General features: G+C 45.5%; 1 protein-coding gene across 1 annotated transcript in view; it reads left to right on the forward strand.

Annotated features, from left to right (window-relative positions):
* Positions 1–750: 750 nt before the first annotated feature.
* The window catches only part of LOC139027813 (chloride channel protein 2-like), a 42,032-nt gene continuing 22,249 nt past the window's right edge, over positions 751–20,533 (forward strand). Inside the window, exon 1 of the mRNA XM_070443781.1 lies at positions 751–1,198. Within this exon, the coding sequence (XP_070299882.1) occupies positions 1,148–1,198 (51 nt within the window). The 5' untranslated portion in view covers positions 751–1,147. The remainder of the gene's footprint in view (positions 1,199–20,533) is intronic.

Here is a 20,533-nt window from a genome sequence, read left to right on the forward strand (position 1 = left end):
TATCACAGTGTACATCCAGTCCCCCTCTCAGTGTACTGGTATAGTATAACTCGCATAACCCTGTAGTAAGGACTGTTTCATGACTGTATGATATGCGTCATGAGTCACACACTGACCACCACCACAGTGATAATGTTCTCTGTGTATCAGGTAGTGCCTCAGCCAGCTGTCCATAATCATTCTCCCTGACACACATCACACACTCTCCCGTGGTCGGAGTGACACATTTCTCTCTGGCCACCACCATGCAGTGAGATTAGGTTGTAATGTGGTGGCGTGTGGTCTCCAAAGCAGAGAAGGGATTGGTGGGGCCGGGGCCATTCTCTCGCTCTCTTTAGGCGGGCCATGTGCCATGCTGTCTCATCYGGCTGAAATGGAAACAGCTGATTTCAGATCAGTAAACACGATTGAGTGAAAACCACTTTAGACTTTTGAGATGCACGCCTACAACCCAGACTGAAAACCATTATATCAGAAGGGATAAATGGCAATGTGCATTATGGTGACTGCTACATCTGGCCTACGGAAGTCCATTACAGATTGCTGATAAGGAAGAGATATAGTGAAACAGCAGGGGGAATGAGGGCTTGGAGCATGTGAGGGTTCTGATGACGGGGGTGTTAATGTGCACCTACCCTCACGTTGCAGGGGCAGCCCCGTGGGGGGTGGCATCACACTCACCCCTGACTGTCCAAACAAGAACACTCCATCCAAAACCAAAGATCTAATAGCCCACGGGTCTGGCTGGCCTGCTCACGGGGACAAGAGGCGTGTATGTCAGTATCGGTGTCGATAACGTGAGCCCTGCTGTGTGTGTGATTAGGTGTCTGCTGTTCTAATAAAGGAAAGCGCTGCGTCTGTCGCTGCCTCATATCACTACCAGGAGTCTCTGTACAGACGTCTTTCTGTTGACTGTCTTACAGGACAGGTGGAGGGAACACCGCCTCTGGATCAACTGGACAAGATTGGATCTGAACAAGTGTCAATCTCAAGTGTGTGTGTGTGCACTGAACTGCTGTGTGTGTTAGAATGCATATGTAAGAAAGTGTGTGCACTCTTGACGTGTGTGTTTGTTTAGCTGAGAGTGTGCGGGTGGAAATGCTGAAGCCACCATCGGGGTTATTTTTGGGTCAGTGACAGCGTGTCAATGGCTGCAGATGCATCGCAAAGGAAGGCTCTGAGATACCAACAGACCCTGGTAGGTCTCTGTCTGTCTGTCCATCAGTCTGTCCACTTCTCACGCTCTACCTGTCCGAGTGTCCGTCAGTCTCAGTCCATCTCTGTCTCTGCCCGTCTGTACATCTCTCACTCTGCCGTCTATCCACCTCTCACTCTGCCCGTCTGTCCATCCGTCCACTTCTCTCATTTGCAAATCAAATTTTATTTATGACATGCGCTGAATACAACTGGTATAGACTTTACCATGAAATTCTTTCTTATGAGCCCTTCCCAACAATGCAGAGTAATTTTTTAAAAATTGTAACAGAAAGAATAAAATAAAATACAAGAATGGATCTATATACAGGAGTACCAGTAGCAGATCAAGAATGGATCTATATACAGGAGTACCAGTAGCAGATCAAGAATGGATCTATATACAGGAGTACCAGTAGCAGATCAAGAATGGAGCTATATACAGGAGTACCAGTAGCAGATCAAGAATGGAGCTATATACAGGGAGTACTAGTACCAGATCAATGTGCAGAGGTACGAGGTATTTGAGGTAGATATGTACATGATGGCAGGGTAAAGTGACAGTGCATCAGAATAAATAATAATAMGTGTAAAATAAAGAACAGAGTAGCAGCAAATGATGTGTAAAAGTGTGTGTAATGTGTATGTATGTGTGTTTGTGTTGTGTTGGTCTGCATGGCTGTGCTTGTGAGTGTATGTGTGGGAGTGTCAATGTAATGTGTGTGAGTTAGTGTGTGCATATGGTTTGTATACAGTATATAGTCCAGTGTGTGTGCGTATGGTCAGTGCAAGATAGTCAATGCAAATAGTTTGGGTACCATTCTTATGGCTTATGGGTAGAAGCTGACTCAAAGCCTATTGGTTCAAGAGCCAATGCTCCAGTACCATTTGCCAGACGGTAGCAGAGTGAACAGTCTATGGCCTGGGTGGCTGGAGTCTTTGGTAATTTTTCGGTCCTTTCCCTGACACCGCCTGATATGGCAGGGAGCTCGGCCACAGTGTTGTACTGGACTGACCGCACCACTCTTTTCAGCCTCCTGAGGCTGTGATGTGGGCGCCAAGGAACTTGAAGCTGGCTGTCTCTGTCTCTCTGTCTCTCTGTCTCTCTCTCTCTCTTTCTCTGACCTCAATAATGTTATGTGCTCAGGTGTTATGAGCTTGTCCGTTCTGCTGGTGTGATGACATATATATCTGACACTGTAGAGAACCTAGTCTTCCTCGTTCTCTCCTGGCCTGTCTTCAAGAAGAGAATCTGAATTCTCGTTGCTTCTTCATGTATGAGATTTCATGGACCCCCATTCATCTATACACTGAGTATACCAAACATTAGGAACACCTTCCTAACATTGAGTTGCACCCTCACCCCCCTCCCTCCTTTTGCCCTTGGAACAGCTTCAATTTCTCCGATGTGGCAAGATGGCACTGACAGACATGGCAGCTTTGCAGTATTATGTTTTTTGTGTTATTACATACAGCCGGAAATAACTTTTGGATATCAGAGCGACGGTAAATCACCAACATTACCGCCAGGAATACGACTTTCCCGAATTGGATCCTTTGTTTGTACCCCCCAGGGCAATTTAACTTATCCCAGAGGCTGCTCCAAGACCCTGCCGGCAGAGAAGAGGTATTCGGAGTGGACTTCTAGTCCGACTCAGGAGGTGTGCCACTTCCAAGTATATTACTCGCTTATTTTCAGTCTCTGGACAATAAAGTAGACGAGCTCAGGGCGAGGAACCCCTTCCATTGGAGACATCAAGGACTGTAACATACTCTGTTTCACGGAATCATGGCTCTCTCTGGATATACTTTCTCTGTCCATACAGCCAGCTGGGTTCTCAGTACATCGCACAGACAGGAATAAAGAACTCTCAGGGAAGAAGGGGGTTGGTGTATGTTTCATGATTAACAACTCATGGTGTGACTGTGATAACAAACAGAAACTCAAGTCCTTTTGTTCCCCCGACCTAGAATACCTCACAATAAAATACAGACCGTATTACCTCTAAAGAGAATTATCTTCGGTTATAGTCACAGCCATGTATATTCCCCCTCAAGCCGATACCACGACCGCCCTCAAGGAACTACACTGGACTTTATGCAAACTGGAAACCACATATCTTGAGGCCGCATCTATTGTAGCTGGGGATTTTAACAAAGCAAATTTGAGGAAAACGCTACCGAAGTTCTATCAACACATTTACTGTAGTACTCGCTCTGCTAAAACACTTGACCACTGCTTCTCCCCATTTTGAGATGCCTACAAGGTCCTCCCCCACCCTCCCTTTGGCAAATCAGATCACAACTCCATTTTGCTCTTCCCTTCCTATAGTCAGAAACTCAAACAGGATGTACCTGTGCTAAGGTCGATTTAACACTGGTCTGACCAATCGGAATTCATGCTTCAAGATTGTTTTGATCATGCGGCCTGGATATGTTCCGGGTAGCGTTTGAGAATAACATCGAAGTATACACGGACACGGTGACTGAGTTCTTCATAGGGGATAGGGGATGTTGTTCCCACTGTTACTATTAAAACCTAACCAGAAACCATGGAGAGATGGCAGCATTCGCGCAAAACTGAAAGCACAAACCACCGCATTTAACCATGGCAAGGTGACTGTGAATATGGCTGAATACAAACAATGTAGTCATTCCCTCCGTAAGGCAATCAAACAGGCAAAACGTCAGTACAGAAACAAAGTGGAGTCGCAATTCAACGGCTCAGACACGAGACGTATGTGGCAGGGTCTACAGACAATCACGGATTACGAAGGTAAAACGGGCCACGTCACRGACAGTGACGTCTTGCTCTCAGACAACCTAAACACCTTCTTCGCCCGCTCTGGGGCTTAGACTCAGTACGTTTTATTAACAATGGTGCAGGCTCCACCAAGTCCTCACACTTTGGGCAACTGAGATATATAGTTATGCTTTTATTGTTGATCTCTGGTAATGTGCGACCAAACCCTGGGCCGGTAGATACCATGCTATCTCTACCGACTCTATATGATTTTAAAAACAGAGCAGATTTTGGCCTCTTACATGTTAAGGTCAGAAGTCTATTTCCAAAAATAGACATGATTAGAAAATGGGCCAAAATGACAAATGTAGACGTAATGGTTTTATCAGAAACTTGGCTAAATAAATCTGAGTCAAATTCTATTAATGCCCATTCTATTAATGGGTACATGGTTTTCAGAATGATCACATGAGTAAAGGAGGAGGGATTGCAATTTAGTTTAACACCTCTGAAATTCTCTCGATTACCAAAGCCAAACATTTTGAATTGCTTGCGGTTAAAGTGAACATATATAAGGACTCCCACATCACTGTAGTCGGCTGATACAGACTGCCCTCGGCTTCGAGACACGCTCTTAACTCTCTCTTTCTGATGTCCTGCAAGCTTAATCACTCTGAATTCATTATTTTAGGAGATTTGAACTGGGACATGCTTACATCTGTATCAAACTATTTTAAAGAACTGTGTGACTCTCTGAATCTCGCTCAATTAATTAATGCCACTACAAGACCGAATCCAAGAGCACCTAACAAATCAACGCTATTGGACATTATTCTAACGAAGACCCCTCACAAATACACATGGACTGGGATATTCTGTAATGATGTCAGTGATCACTGTGCAATTACTTGTGTTAGAAATTACGAAAATTACCAAAGCCAAACCCCGTTATATTTTTAAAAGACATTTTAGACAATTTGATGAGCAAGCGCTCTTACATGATCTGTACCATAATATTGACAGAGTAAGTCTGATTCCCGATGTTGACACTGCCTATGTCACGTTCCTATGTCACATTTCTTGGGGGGGGGTTAAAAGGGAGTGTGGTGAAGTCAGGTAGGAGACCTGCGCATACTCCCTGTACTTACCGTGGAGAGCGAGAGTACGGGCAGACACCGTGTTACGCAGTAGAGCGCATGGTTTGTCTCCTGGTACGTGTTCATAGCCCGGTGCGGGTTATTCCACCTCCCCGCACTGGCAGGGTAGATTGGGCATTGAGCCAGGTGCCATGAAGCCGGCTCAACGCGTCTGGTCTCCAGTGCGTCTCCTCGGGCCGGCATACATGGCACCAGCCTTACGCATGTGTCCCCGGTTCGCCTACATAGCCCGGTGCGGGTTATTCCACCTCCCCGCACTGGTCGGGCGACGGGGAGCATACAACCAGGTAAGGTTGGGCAGGCTCAGTGCTCAAGGGAGCCAGTACGCCTGCACGGTCCGGTATTTCCGGCGCCACCTCCCGCCCCAGCCCAGTACCACAGTGCTTACACCACGCACCAGGCTTCCTGTGCGTCTCCAGAGCCCTGTTCCTCCTCCACGCACTAGCCCTATGGTGCGTGTCTTCAGCCCGGTACCACCAGTTCCGGCACCACGCACCAAGCCTCCTGTGCGTCTCCAGAGCCCTGTTCCTCCTCCACGACTAGCCCTGTGGGTGTGGTCTCCAGCCCATTACCACCAGTGCCTACACCACGCACCAAGCCTCATGTGCGTCCTGTTGCTGTTCCCCGCACTAGCCTGAGGTGCGTGTCCTTAGCCCGGTACCTCCAGTTCCGGTACCACGCACCAGGCCTACAGTGCGCCTCAGCCGGCCAGAGTCTGCCGTCTGCCCAGCGGCGCCTGAACTGCCCGTCTGCCCAACGCCATCTGAGCTGTCTGTCTGCCAAGCGCCGCCTGCGCTGCCCGTCTGCAAGCACCGTCAGAGCTGCCCGTCTGTCCTGAGCCTTCAAAGCCGCCCGTCTGTCCCGAGCCTTCAAAGCCGCCCGTCTGTCCCGAGCCTTCAGAGCCGTCCGCCAGACAGGAGCCGCTAGAGCCGTCTGCCAGACAGGAGCCGCTAGAGCCGTCAGCCAGACAGGAGCCGCTAGAGCCTTCCGCCAGACAGGAGCCGCTAGAGCCTTCCGCCAGACAGGAGCAGCCAGAGCCTTCCGCCAGACAGGAGCAGCCAGAGCCTTCCGCCAGACAGGAGCAGCCAGAGCCTTCCGCAGGACAGGAGCAGCCAGAGCCTTCCGCAGGACAGGAGCAGCCAGAGCCTTCCGCAGGACAGGAGCAGCCAGAGCCTTCCGCAGGACAGGAGCAGCCAGAGCCTTCCGCAGGACAGGAGCAGCCAGAGCCGTCAGCGAGCATGAGCAGCCAGACCGTCAGCGAGCCATGAGCAGCCAGAGCCGTCAGCGAGCCATGAGCAGCCAGAGCCGTCAGCGAGCCATGACCAGCCAGAGCCGTCAGCGAGCCATGAGCAGCCAGAGCCGTCAGCGAGCCATGAGCAGCCAGAGCCGTCAGCGAGCCATGAGCAGCCAGAGCCGTCAGCGAGCCATGAGCAGCCAGAGCCGTCAGCGAGCATTGAGCAGCCGAGCCGTCAGCCAGCCATAGCAGCCAGAGCCGTCAGCCAGCCATGAGCAGCCAGAGCCGTCAGCCAGCCATGAGCAGCCAGAGCCGTCAGCCAGCCATGAGCAGCCAGAGCCGTCAGCCAGTCCGGAGCTGCAGTCCCTCAGTCCGGAGCTGCCGTACCTCATTCCGGAGCTGCCGTCCCTCAGTCCGGAGCTGCCGTCCTCAGTCCGGAGCTGTCGTCCCTCAGTCCGGAGCTGTCGTCCCTCAGTCCGGTGCTGCCCTTATCCCGGTGCTGCCCTCTTATCCGCTGATGCCCCTTATCCCGCTGATGCCCTTATCCCGCTGATGCCCCTTATCCGCTGATGCCCCTTAATTTAGGTGGGTTTATTTGGTGGGTGGTCATTGGGAGGGGGCTACAAAAGCGGGGATTGACTATGGTGGGGTGGGGGACCACGCCCAGAGCCTGAGCCACACCGTGGACAGATGCCCACCCAGACCCCCCTAGACTTTATGCTGGTGCGTCCGGAGTTCGCACCTTGAGGGGGGGTTATGTCACGTTCCTGACCTGTTTTCTCTTATTTTTGTATGTGTTTAGTTGGTCAGGGCGTGAGTTGGGGTGGGCATTCTATGTTATGTGTTTTCTATGTTTGTTTAAATGGGTTGCCTGATATGGTTCTCAATTAGAGGCAGGTGTTTGACATTTCCTCTGATTGAGAACCATATTAAGGTAGGATGTTCTCACTGTTTGTTTTGTGGGTGATTGTATCTCGTGTCTGTATGTTGTTACCACACGGGACTGTTTCGTTTGTGTAGTCTGTTCCTGTTTGTGCGTTCTTCGTGTTTATGTAAGTGCTCAAGTTCAGGTCTGTCTACGTCGTTTTGTTGTTTTGTAATTTTTTCAAGTTATTTTCGTGTTAGTGTTCGTTTACGTCTTGTTAAATAAATTCATTMATGTCTTCATCACCCGCTGCGCCTTGGTCCAATCTCTCTCCGCAAGACGAACGTTACAGCCTGGGACTAAGCATGCCCCTGTGAAGAAATGTAGAATCAGTGGAAGGGACAATCCCTGGTTTTCAGATAACTTGGCAGAATGAATTAGAAAGAGAAATATCTCTTGGGCTCAAGCTAGACATACAAATGCTCCTCTTGACTGGGCCTCCTGCAGAGCACTAAGAAACAAATGCACAGGATTGATCAGGAAGTCCAAATCACATTACTATTTAAATGCAGTCACAGAGAACCTAAACAACCCTACCAAGCTATGGAAGCTAATCAAATCAGTGTCAGGTTCTAATGTATCCTTTGGCCGTGAAGGCTAAAGCCGATATTGTAGGGGCTTTTAACAAGCACTTCATATCTGCTGGGTCAGTTTTTGATAATGGTGGGGCCCAGGCCTTTAATGTAAACTCGGTTACAGTCAACTATGATATAGGCCCTCATGTGAACCCTTTTAACTTTGAGTCTGTTTCTTATACTGAGGTCTATAAAGCACTAAAGGCAATAGACACTAAAAAGTCTGCAGGTCCAGACAACCTGGACCCCTACCTCTTAAAGATAGCAGCAGGTATTATTACTGAACCTGTGGCTCACATTTTCAACTTGAGTCTCTTGACCAATTCCATACCCAGCATTTGGAAATCAGCTTATGTCCTCCCATTGCTAACGGGTGGAGATCCCTCAGATGCTAATAACTATCATCCTGTCTCTAAACTCCCTATCCTGGCCAAAGTCTATGAATCCCTAGTGAACTCACAGAACTCACAGTTAATTGAAAAGAACATACTGAGCGGGGTTCAGTCTGGCTTTAGATCGGTGCACAGCACCACAACTACAGCTATGGCAGTGTCAAACGACATCATTAATGCACTTTATAAAAAGCAACATTGTGCTGCTATGGTTGTGGATTTATCAAAGGCCTTTGATTCAGTTGACCATGAATTGTTGCTAGCTAGACTAAAGGGGCAGGAGATTGGTTTGGAACTATCTTTCTGACAGACACAGTGTGTATATACTGACAATCACAAGTCTAGCTTTCTTGAGATTAATAGAGGTGTGCCCCAGGGTTCCATTTTAGCTCCTGTGTTGTTCACAATTTTTATTCATGATTTGGGAAATGGGATGCAACCAGCGAAGTTACATCTATATGCAGATGATACAGTTACAGCTGAAGTCGGAAGTTTACATACATTTAGGTTGGAGTCATTAAAACTAGATTTTAACCACTCCACAAATTTCTTGTTAACAAACTATAGTTTTGGCAAGTCGGTTAGGACATCTACTTTGTGCATGACACAAATAATGTTTCCAACAATTGTTTACAGACAGATTATTTCACTTATAATTCACTGTATCACAATTCCACTGGGTCAGAAGTTTACATACAATAAGCTGACTGTGCCGTTAAACAGCTTGGAACATTCCGGAAAATGATGTCATGGCTTTAGAAGCTTCTGATAGGCTAATTGACATCATTTGAGTCAATTGGAAGTGTACCTGTGGATGTATTTCAAGGCCTACCTTCAAACTCGTGCCCTTTGTTGACATCATGGGAAATCAAAAGAAATCAGTCAGACCTCAGAACAAAATTGTGGACCTCCACAAATCTGGTTCATCGTTGGGAACAATTTCCAAACGTTACCGCGTTCATCTGTAGAAGCAATAGTAAGCAAGTATAAACACAATGGGACCACGTAGCCGTCATACCGCTCAGAAAGAGACGCGTTCTGTCTCCGAGAGATGAACGTACTTTGGTGCCGAAAAGTGCAAATCAATCACAGAACAACAGCAAAGGACTTTTTGGAGAATGTCCTCTGGTCTAATGAAAAAAAAAATAGAACTGTTTGGCTATAATGACCATTGTTATGTTTGGAGGGAAAAGGGGGAGGCTTGCAAGCCGAAGAACACCATCCCAACCGTGAAGCACGGGGTGGTAGCATCATGTTGTCAGGGTGCTTTGCTGCAGGAGGACTGGTGCACTTCACAAAATAGATGGACCATGAGGTAGGAAAATGATGTGGATATATTGAAGCAACATCTCAAGACATCAGTCAGGAAGTTAAAGCTTGGTCGCAAATGGGTCTTCCAAATGGACAATGACCCCAAGCATACTTCCAAAGTTGGGGCAAAATGCTTAAGTACAACAAAGTCAAGGTATTGGAGTGGCCATCACACAGCCCTGACCTCAATCCTATAGAACATTTGTGGGCAGAACTGAAAAAGTGTGTGCGAGCAAGGAGGCCTACAAACCTGACTCAGTTACACCAGCTCTGTCAGAAGGAATGGGCCAAAATTCACCCAACTTATTGTGGGAAGCTTGTGGAAGGCTACCTGAAATGTTTGACACAAGTTCAACAATTTAAAGGCAATGCTACCAAATACTAATTGAGTGTATGTAAACTTCTGACCCACTGGGAATGTGACAAAATAAATTAAAGCTGAAATAAATCATTATCTCTACTATTATTCTGACATTTCACATTCTTAAAATAAAGGGTGATCTTTTAACTGACCTAAGACAGGGAATTTTTATTCGGATTAAACGTTAGCAATTGTGTGAACCTGAGTTTAAATGTATTTGGCTAAGGTGTATGTAAACTTCCGACTGTATATATTCATGTGCTCCTTCTCTGGTTCAGGCTGTTGAAGAGCTCCAGACTGCTTTTCAGTCACTGCAGGCTTCCCTTTATGGTCTCAAACTGGTCTTGAATGTACAAAAACTAAATTCATGACCTTTACCACAGCTAGAACTCTGCCAGAGAACGTTAGCATTGTCACATCTGGTGGCTTATCCATTGAGAAAGTGTCATCCTACAAATACCTAGGTATTTGGTTCGATGACAAGTTGTCCTTTAAAGTTCATGTGGATAATCTTGTGACAAAGTTAAATTGAAATTGGGTTTTTATTTTTGTAATAAGGCTTGCTTCCCGCTTATGGCAAGAAAGAAACTTGTTTAGGCCACTTTTCTCTTTGTAATTGATTATGGTGACTTGTTGTATATGCACGCAACCTCCTCCATCTTACAGAGACTGGACTCTGTTTATCATGCATCCTCCTCCGTCTTACAGAGAATGGACTCTGTTTATCATGCAACCTCCTCTCTCACAGAGACTGGACTCTGTTTATCATGCACCTCTCTCGTCTTTCAGAGACTGGACTCTGTTTATCATGCAACCTCCTCCGTCTTACAGAGACTGGACTCTGTTTATCATGCAACCTCCTCCGTCTTACAGAGACTGGACTCTGTTTATCATGCAACCTCCTCCGTCTTACAGAGACTGGACTCTGTTTATCATGCAACCTCCTCCTCTTACAGAGACTGGACTCTGTTTATCATGCACCTCCTCCGTCTTACAGAGACTGGACTCTTTATCATGCACCTCCTCCGTCTTACAGAGACTGGACTCTGTTTATCATGCAACCTCCTCCGTCTTACAGAGACTGGACTCTGTTTATCATGCACCTCCTCCTCTTACAGAGACTGGACTCTGTTATCATGCAACCTCCTCCGTCTTACAGAGACTGGACTCTGTTTATCATGCAACCTCCTCCTCTTACAGAGACTGGACTCTGTTTATCATGCATCTCCTTCCGTCCTTACAGAGACTGGACTCTGTTTATCATGCAACCTCCTCCATCTTACAGAGACTGGACTCTGTTTATCATGCATCCTCCTCCATCTTACAGAGACTGGACTCTATTTATCATGCTGCCTCCTCCGTCTTACAGAGACTGGACTCTGTTTATCATGCATCCTTACGCTTTATTACAAATGCCAAGTCACTCACTCACCATTGCACATTGTACCAAATGGTAGGTTGGATCTCACTTTATATGTGCAGAAAGCTACATTTGTATGTGTTCATCTACAAAGCCCTTTTGGGTAAACTCCCTCTTTACCTCTGTAGTCTGGTCTCCTTCACCACCAGCAGGTAAACTCCCTCTTTACCTCTGTAGTCTGGTCTCCTTCACCACCAGCAGGTAAACTCCCTCTTTACCTCTGTACTCTGGTCTCCTTCACCACCAGCAGTTACCATACCCGGTCTGCTAGGTGGTTGCTACTTTTAAAGTCCCCAGGACRTTCACAGTATTAGGCAAGACTGCCTTCTCTTCTTGTGCACCAGACGCATGGAATAATCTACAATCCATGCTTCATCTAGATAAATTAGTGCCACTGAATGAATTTTACATTTTTATGGGAGACTGTTACAGATGAGTGTAAATGCTTTTTAAGGCTGGATCATGTTGTATGGTATTGTTGTATGTTTTAATTTTGTAATGTATTGATTGTTGCTGCCTTCTTGGCCAGGTCTCCCTTGAAAAAGAGTTTCTGGGTCTCAATGGGCTTTTCCTGGTTAAATAAAGGTTGAATATAATTTTTAAAAGCACAGTGCCACCGACGCAGCCCTCTCCCAACGACTGTGGGCTCTCGTTCTCCGTGGCCAGACATGAGTAAGATATTTATGCGTGTTAACCCTCGCTAGGCTGCCAGCCCAGACGGCATCCCTAGCCACGTCCTCAGAGTATGCGCAGACCAGCTGGCTGGAGTGTTTACAGACATATTCAATCTCTCCTTATCCCTGTCTGCTGTCCACACTTCCTTCAAGATGTCCACCATCGTTCCTGTACCCAAGAAAGCAAAGGTAACTGAACTAAATGACTATCGCCACGTAGCACTCACTTCTGTCATCATGAAGTGCTTTGAGAGGCTAGTTAAGAATCATATCACCTCTAACTTACCTGCCACCCTAGACCCACTTCAATTTGCTTACCGCCCCAATAGATACACAGACGATGCAATCGCCATCGCACTACACACTGTCCTATCCCATCTGGACAAGAGGAATACCTACGTAAGAATGCTGTTCATTGACTATAGCTCAGCCTTCAACACCACAGTACCCTCCCAGCTCATCATCAAGCTCGGGGCCCTTGTTCTGAACGCCGCTCTGTGCAACTGGGTCCTGGACTTTCTGACGGGCCACCCCCAGGTGTTGAAGGTAGGAAACAACACCTCCACTTCGCTGATCCTCAACACATGGGCCCCACAAGGATGTGTGCTCAGCCCCCTCCTGTACTCCCTGTTCACCCATGACTGGGTGGCCACGCATGCCTCCAACTCAATCATCAAGTTTGAAGAAAACACAGTAGTAGGCCTGATTACCAATAATGACGAGACGGCCTACAAGGAGGAGGAGAGGGCCCTGGTGGTGTGGTGCCAGTAAAATAACCTCTCCCTCAAAGTCAACAAAATGAAGGAGCTGATCGTGGACTTCACGAAACAGCAGAGGGAGCACCCCCCCATCCACATCGACAGGGTGGAGAAGGTGGAAAGCTTCAAGTTCCTCGGCGTACACATCACTGACAATCTGAAATGGTCCACCCACACAGACAGTGTGGTGAAGAAGCCGCAACAGGATTTAACAAGTGACATCAATAATGGATCATAGTTTTCCCCTTGATTCACCTGGTCAGTCTATGTCATRGAAAGAGCGGGTGTTCTTAATGTTTTGTATACTCAGTGTATGGGAAAAGTTAAGATCCCTCTAATTGATATCCATCTCTGGTATGGTGGTCAGAATGCTCCTAAGACTTCAGTCTTGTAAAGCTATCACTGTTTTCATGGATATAAATAGATATTCCTATAGCAGGAAATGTGAGCAGACAGGTTCAATCTATTTATACAGCATCACTTCCCTGTGAACACATGGAGGGATGAAGTTATGTCCATAGAATAATTATGAATAGAACAGGTGTCCCCATTCAAGTCAATGATGACAAAATGGGTGGACTCGCAGCCATTTTGAGTATACCCATAGGAGCAAAGCAGAAAGTGTACCCATCAATCTATGCTGTGAATTGTTGAATCAATTCAACTGACATTTCAAAAAACGCATCTCATTAAATGAGCAGCATCAGTTAGCATCCTTTGAATGAGCATTCTACATTACCATGGAAATGATTGCATCACAGTACCAGGCAGCCATTGGGAGTGTACCCATGAGTTTACCAGGGTTAGAGGTTCCAAGCCCGTTCTATTCATTGTATTTCTATGGTCATGTCACCTTCTCCTCAGYTTCATCATTTTAAATCCTCATCAGTGGAGGCTGGTGGGAGGAGCTATAGGAGGACGGGCTCATTGTAATGGCTGAATGGTTGGAAAGCTGCCTAAGGCTGCCTCAATTCCCCCTCTTCTCCCTCTCCTTCTTCTCTCTCTACTCTTCCTCTCTTTCCTCTCCTCTTCTCTCTTTCTTTCCCTTGGAGGTGCTAGGATAGAGTTGAGGTTTACCCAAGGAGGCCCCTCTCCTTCCTCTGTCCCCCTCATCTTCTCTCCTGTGTCTTTCCCCTCTCCCTCTTCTCCTCCCTCTCTCCGTCTTGGAGGTTGCAGAGACGTGGTGGCCTCTTGCCCACGGCAAATCCTTAATCCCTGGCCATAGCAGAGTGTCTATGGGACCAGAGGTCAGATAAAAATAAGACATCTAAATTAGTCACACTATTTACAGGCTTAATATCCCCCCACTGGAGGTACCTACGTCTATCACACAGGGATGATCACTATGATGGGGCTGTGTGTGTGTGTCTCTGTGAGAGAGAGAGAGTGTGTGTGTGTGTGTGTGTGTGTGTGTGTGTCTCTGTGATAGAGAGAGAGTGTGTGTGTGTGTGTGTGTGTGTTATGATCACTATGGTGGGTTACAGAGGGGGAGAGAAAAGTGGGAGAAGGGTGTGTTGAGCTGTTGAAACTGGCACACTATCTTAAAACTGTTTATTTATTCAATGCCTTGACACAGCCGGGGATAATTTCCTTCAAGATTTTGAAGTAAGCTAGCTAAACCCCTTCTGAGGATGGTGGACTGGGCTTATGTAGTGAGGTGTGTCCCATGTTGTAAGAGGAGCAGAATATCTATACAGGTTTTCACTTCCTACACACACACACACACACACACACACACACACACACACACACACACACACACACACACACACACACACACACACACATACATTACCATTCAAAAGTTTGGGGTCACTTAGACATTTCCTTGTTTTTGAAAGAAAAGCAACAAAAGAAATTATCCATTAAAATAACATCAAATTGATCAGAAATACAGTGTAGACATTGTTCATGTTGTGACTATTGTAGCTGAAAACTGCAGATTTTTAAGGAATATTTACATAGGTGTACAGAGGCCCATTATCAGCAACCATCACTCCTGTGTTCCAATGGCACGTTGTGTTAGCTAATCCATGTTTATCATTTTAAAATGCTAATTGATCATTAGAAAACTATTTTGCAATTATGTTAACACAGCTGTTAAACTGTTGTTCTGACTAAAGAAGCAATAAAACTGGCCTTCTTTAGTCTAGTTGTATATCTGGAGCATCAGCATTTATGGGTTTCGATTACAGGCTCAAAATGGTCAGAAACAAAGAACTTTCTTCTGAAACTGGTCAGTCTTGTTCTGAGAAATGAAGGCTATTCCATGTAAGAAATTGCCAAAAAACTGAAGATCTCGTACAACGCTGTGTACTACTCCCTTCACAGAAACAGACGCCTCACAAGTCCTCAACTGGCCAGCATCCCGGAGTCGCCTCTTCACTGTTTTATTTGATTTTATTTCACCTTTATTTAACCAGGTAGGCTAGTTGAGAACAAGTTCTCATTTACAACTGCGACCTGGCCAAGATAAAGCATAGCAGTGTGAACAGACAACAACACAGAGTTACACATGGAGTAAACAATAAACAAGTCAATAACACAGTAGGAAAAAAACAAAATGAGTCTATATACATTGTGTGCAAAAGTTGACATTGAGACTGGTGTTTTGCAGGTACTATTTAATGAAGCTGCCAGTTGAGGACTTGTGAGGCGTCTGTTTCTCATAATTGACACTCTAATGTACTTGTCCTCTTGCTCAGTTGTGCACCGAGGCCTCCCACTCCTCTTTCTGTTCTGGTTAGAGCCAGTTTGCGCTGTTTGCGCAGTTTGCGCTGTTCTCTGTACACACACAGAGACACAGACAGTGTCTTTCTGTTGGTGTGTGTCTGTCAGCACAGCTCCAGAGGTCACATCCTCTGTCAGCCAGGCCAGGGGTCAACACAGCTGTGTGACCTAGAAGTAAATCACTTAATGTTCTGCTCCACTAACACAACAACATCAGTCTGAATAGTCAGTCAGTAGACTATGGTCTGGGTCAGTAGGCTATAGTCTGGTTTAAAGTCTGGGCAAGTAGGCTATGACCTGTGTCAGTAGGCTATAGTCAGTCAGTAGACTATAGTCTGGGTCAGTAGGCTGTAGTCAGTCAGTAGGCTATAGTCAGTCAGTAAGCTATAGTCAGGGTCAGTAGGCTATAGTCTCTGAATCTGACTATAGCTATGACTGACTATTATGCTACTTAGCTACGACTTGACTGATACTTGCTACTGACTGACTTAAGCTTACTGACTGACAATACTTACTGACTGACTATAGCCTATGACTGACTATAGCCTACTGACTGACTATATGCCTACTGACTGACTATATGTCTACTGACTGACTATAGCCTACTGACTGACTATAGTCTACTGGCTGTATGTACTATGACTATGACTACTGACTGACTATAGCCTACTGACTGACTATAGTCTGCTGACTGACTAAGCCTACTGACTGACTATAGCTACTGGCTGACTATAGCTACTGACTGACTATAGTCTACTGCTGACTATAGCCTACTGGCTGACTATAGCCTACTGACTGACTATAGTCTGCTGACTGACTATAGCCTACTGACTGACTATAGCTTACTGACTGACTATAGTCTACTGACTGACTAAAGCCTACTGACTGACTATAGCCTACTACTGACTAGCATAGCTACTGACTGAACTGATAGCTACTGACTGACTATAGCTTACTGACTGACAATAGCTTACTGACTGACTATAGCCTACTGACTGACTATAGCTTACTGACTGACATAGCTTACTGACTGACTATAACTTGACTGATAAGCTTACTGACTGACTATAGCTTACTGACTGACTATAGCCTACTGACCAGTTATAGCCTAGTGACCAGTTAAGCTTACTGACTGACTATAGTCTACTGACTGACTATACCTAATGACTGACTAGCTAGACTGACTATAGCTTACTGACTGACAATAGCTTACTGACTGACTATAGCCTACTGACTGACTATAGCTTACTGACTGAAATAGTTACTGACTGACTATAGCCTACTGACCCAGACTACAGCTAAGGACCCAAGTTGTGCTTACTGCATGACTATAGCCTACTGACTGACAATAGCCCTACTGACTGACTATAGCCTACTGACTGACTATAGCTTACTGACTGACAATAGCTTACTGACTGACTATAGCCTACTGACTGAACTATGCTACTGACTGACTATAGTCTACTGACTACTACTACTGCTGACTATAGCCTACTGACCCAGGTTATGCCTATTGACCCAGGTATAGCTTACTGACTGACTATAGGCTACTGACTGACTATAGGCTACTGACTGACTATAGCCTACTGACTGACTATAGTCTACTGACTGACTATAGTCTAGACTGACTTACCTACTTACTGACTATAGCCTACTGACTGACTGTAGCCTACTGACTGACTATAGCTTACTGACTGACTATAGCCTACTGACTGACTATAGCCTACTGACCCAGACTACAGCCTAAGGACCCAGGTTAAGGTTACTGACTGACTATAGCCTACTGACTGACAATAGTCTACGACTGACTATAGCTTTGATGACTAGCCTACTGACTGACTATAGCCTACTGACTGACTATAGCTTACTGACTGAATAGCTTACTGACTGACTATAGCTTACTGACTGACTATAGCCTACTGACTGACAATAGCCTACTGACTGACTATAGTCTACTGACTGACTATGCTACTGACTGACTATAGTACTGACTGACTATAGCCTACTGACTGACTATAGCTACTGCTGACTATAGTCTACTGACTGACTATAGTCTACTGACTGACTATGCTTCTACTGACTATATGCTTACTGATGACAGAGCTTACTGACTGACAATAGCTTACTGACTGACTATAGCTGCTGACTGACTATAGCTACTGACTGACTATAGCTAATGCTGTATAGCCTACTGACTGACTATAGCCTACTGACTGACTATAGACTACTGACTGACTATAGCCTACTGACCCAGAGTTATAGCCTATTGACCCAGGTTATAGCTTACTGACTGACTATAGTCTACTGACTGACTATAGGCTACTGACTGACTATAGCTACTGACTGACTATAGCCTACTGACTGACTATAGTCTACTGACTGACTATAGCTTACTGACTGACTATAGCTTACTGACTGACAAGAGCTTACTGACTGACATAGCTTACTGACTGACTAGCTGCTGACTGCAATGCCTACTGACTGACTATAGCTTACTGACTGACTATACCTACTGACTGACTATAGCCTACTGACTGTATAGCTTACTGACTGACAATAGCTTACTGACTGACTATAGCTTACTGACTGACTATAGCCTACTGACTGACAATAGCCTACTGACTGACTATAGTCTACTGACTGACTATAGCTTACTGACTGACACATAGCTTACTGACTGACTAAGCTACTGACTGATATAGCCTACTGACTTGACTCTATAGCCTACTGACTGACTATAGTCTACTGACTGGACTATAGTCTACTGACTGACTATAGCTTACTGACTGACTATAGCTTACTGACTGACAAGAGCTTACTGACTGACAATAGCTTACTGACTGACTATAGCCTGCTGACTGACTATAGCTACTGACTGACTATAGCTTATGACTGACTATAGCCTACTGACTGACTATAGCCTACTGACTGACTATAGACTACTGACTGACTATAGCCTACTGACCCAGTTAAGCCTATTGACCCAGGTTATAGCTTACTGACTGACTATTAGTTACTGACTGACTATAGGCTACTGACTGACTATAGCCTACTGACTGACTATAGCTTGACGATATAGTCTACTGACTGACTATAGCTTACTGACTATAGCTTACTGACTGACAAGAGCTTACTGACTGACAATAGCTTACTGACTGACTATAGCCTGCTGACTGACTATAGCCACTGACTGACTATAGCTTAATGACGACTATAGCCTACTGACTGACTAATAGCCTACTGCTGACTATAGACTACTGACTGACTATAGCCTACTGACCCAGGTTATAGCCTATTGACCAGGTTATACTTATGGCTGACTATAGCTTACTGACTGACTATGCTTACTGACTGACAAAGTTACTGACTGACTATAGTCTTACTGACTGATCTATACCTACTGACTGACTATAGCTACTGCTGACTATACTTACTGACTGACAATAGCTTACTGACTGACTATAGCCTAGACTGACTATAGCCTACTGAATGACTATAGTCTACTGACTGACTATAGCCTACTGGTGACTATAGCCTACTGACTGACTATAGTCTGCTGACTGACTATAGCCTACTGACTGACTATAGCTTACTGACTGACTATAGTCTACTGACTGACTAAAGCCTACTGACTGACTATAGCCTACTACTGACTATAGCTTACTGACTGACTATAGCTACTGACTGACTATAGCTTACTGACTGACAATAGCTTACTGACTGACTATAGCCTACTGACTGACTATAGCTTCTGACTGACAATAGCTTATGACTGACTATAGCCTACTGACTGACTATAGCTTACTGACTGACTATAGCTTACTGACTGCTATAGCCTACTGACCCAGGTTATAGCCTAGTGCCAGGTATATAGTTACTGACTGACTATAGCCTACTGACTGACTATAGTCTACTGACTGACTTAGCCTACTGACTGACTATAGGCTACTGACTGACTATAGCCTACTGACTGACTATAGCTACTGCCCCAGACTACAGCCTAGGACCAGTGTGTACTTACTGAGACTATAGCTACGACTGACAATACGCCTATGACTGACTATAGCTACTGACTGACTATAGCCTACTGACCCCAGACTACAGCCTACTGACTGACTATAGCTACTGACTGACTATAGCTATGACTACTATAAGCTCTACTGACTATAGCTTACTGACTGACAATAGCTTACTGACTGACTATAGCCTACTGACTGACTATAGCCTACTGACCCAGGTTATAGCCTATTGACCCAGGTTATGTTACTGACTGACTATAGGCTACTGACTGACTATAGGCTACTGACTGACTATAGCCTACTGACTGACTATAGTCTACTGACTGACTATAGTCTACTGATGACTATAGCCTACTTACTGACTATAGTCTACGCTGACTGTAGCTACTGACTGACATAGCTTACTGACTGACTATAGCCTACTGACTGACTATAGCTTACTGACTGACTATACCCTACTGACTGACTATAGCTACTGACTGACTATAGCCTACTGACCCAGGTTATAACCTACTGACTGACTATAGCCTACTGACCCAGGTTGTAGCCTACTGACTGACTATCGCCTACTGACTGACTATAGTCTACTCGACTGACTATAGTTACTGACTGACTAAGCTACTGACCCAGGTTATAGCCTATTGACCCAGGTTATAGCTTATGATGACTATAGACTGACTGACTAAGGCTACTGACTGACTTAGGCTACTGACTGACTATAGCCTACTGACTGACTATAGTCTACTGACTGACTATAGCCTACTGACTGACTATAGTCTACTGACTGACTATAGCCTATTGACCCAGGTTATAGCTTACTGACTGACTATAGGCTATGACTGACTATAGGCTACTGACTGACTATAGGCTACTGACTGACTATAGCTACTGACTTGACCTATCGCTACTGACTGACATATAGCCTACTGACCCAGGTTATACCTACTGACTGACTATATGGCTACTGACCCAGGTTGTAGGCTACTGACTGACTATCGCCTACTGACTGACTATAGTCTACTGACAGACTATAGCACTGA

This window comes from Salvelinus sp. IW2-2015, linkage group LG6.1 (assembly GCF_002910315.2).
Source record: "Salvelinus sp. IW2-2015 linkage group LG6.1, ASM291031v2, whole genome shotgun sequence".
NCBI lineage: Eukaryota > Metazoa > Chordata > Actinopteri > Salmoniformes > Salmonidae > Salvelinus > Salvelinus sp. IW2-2015.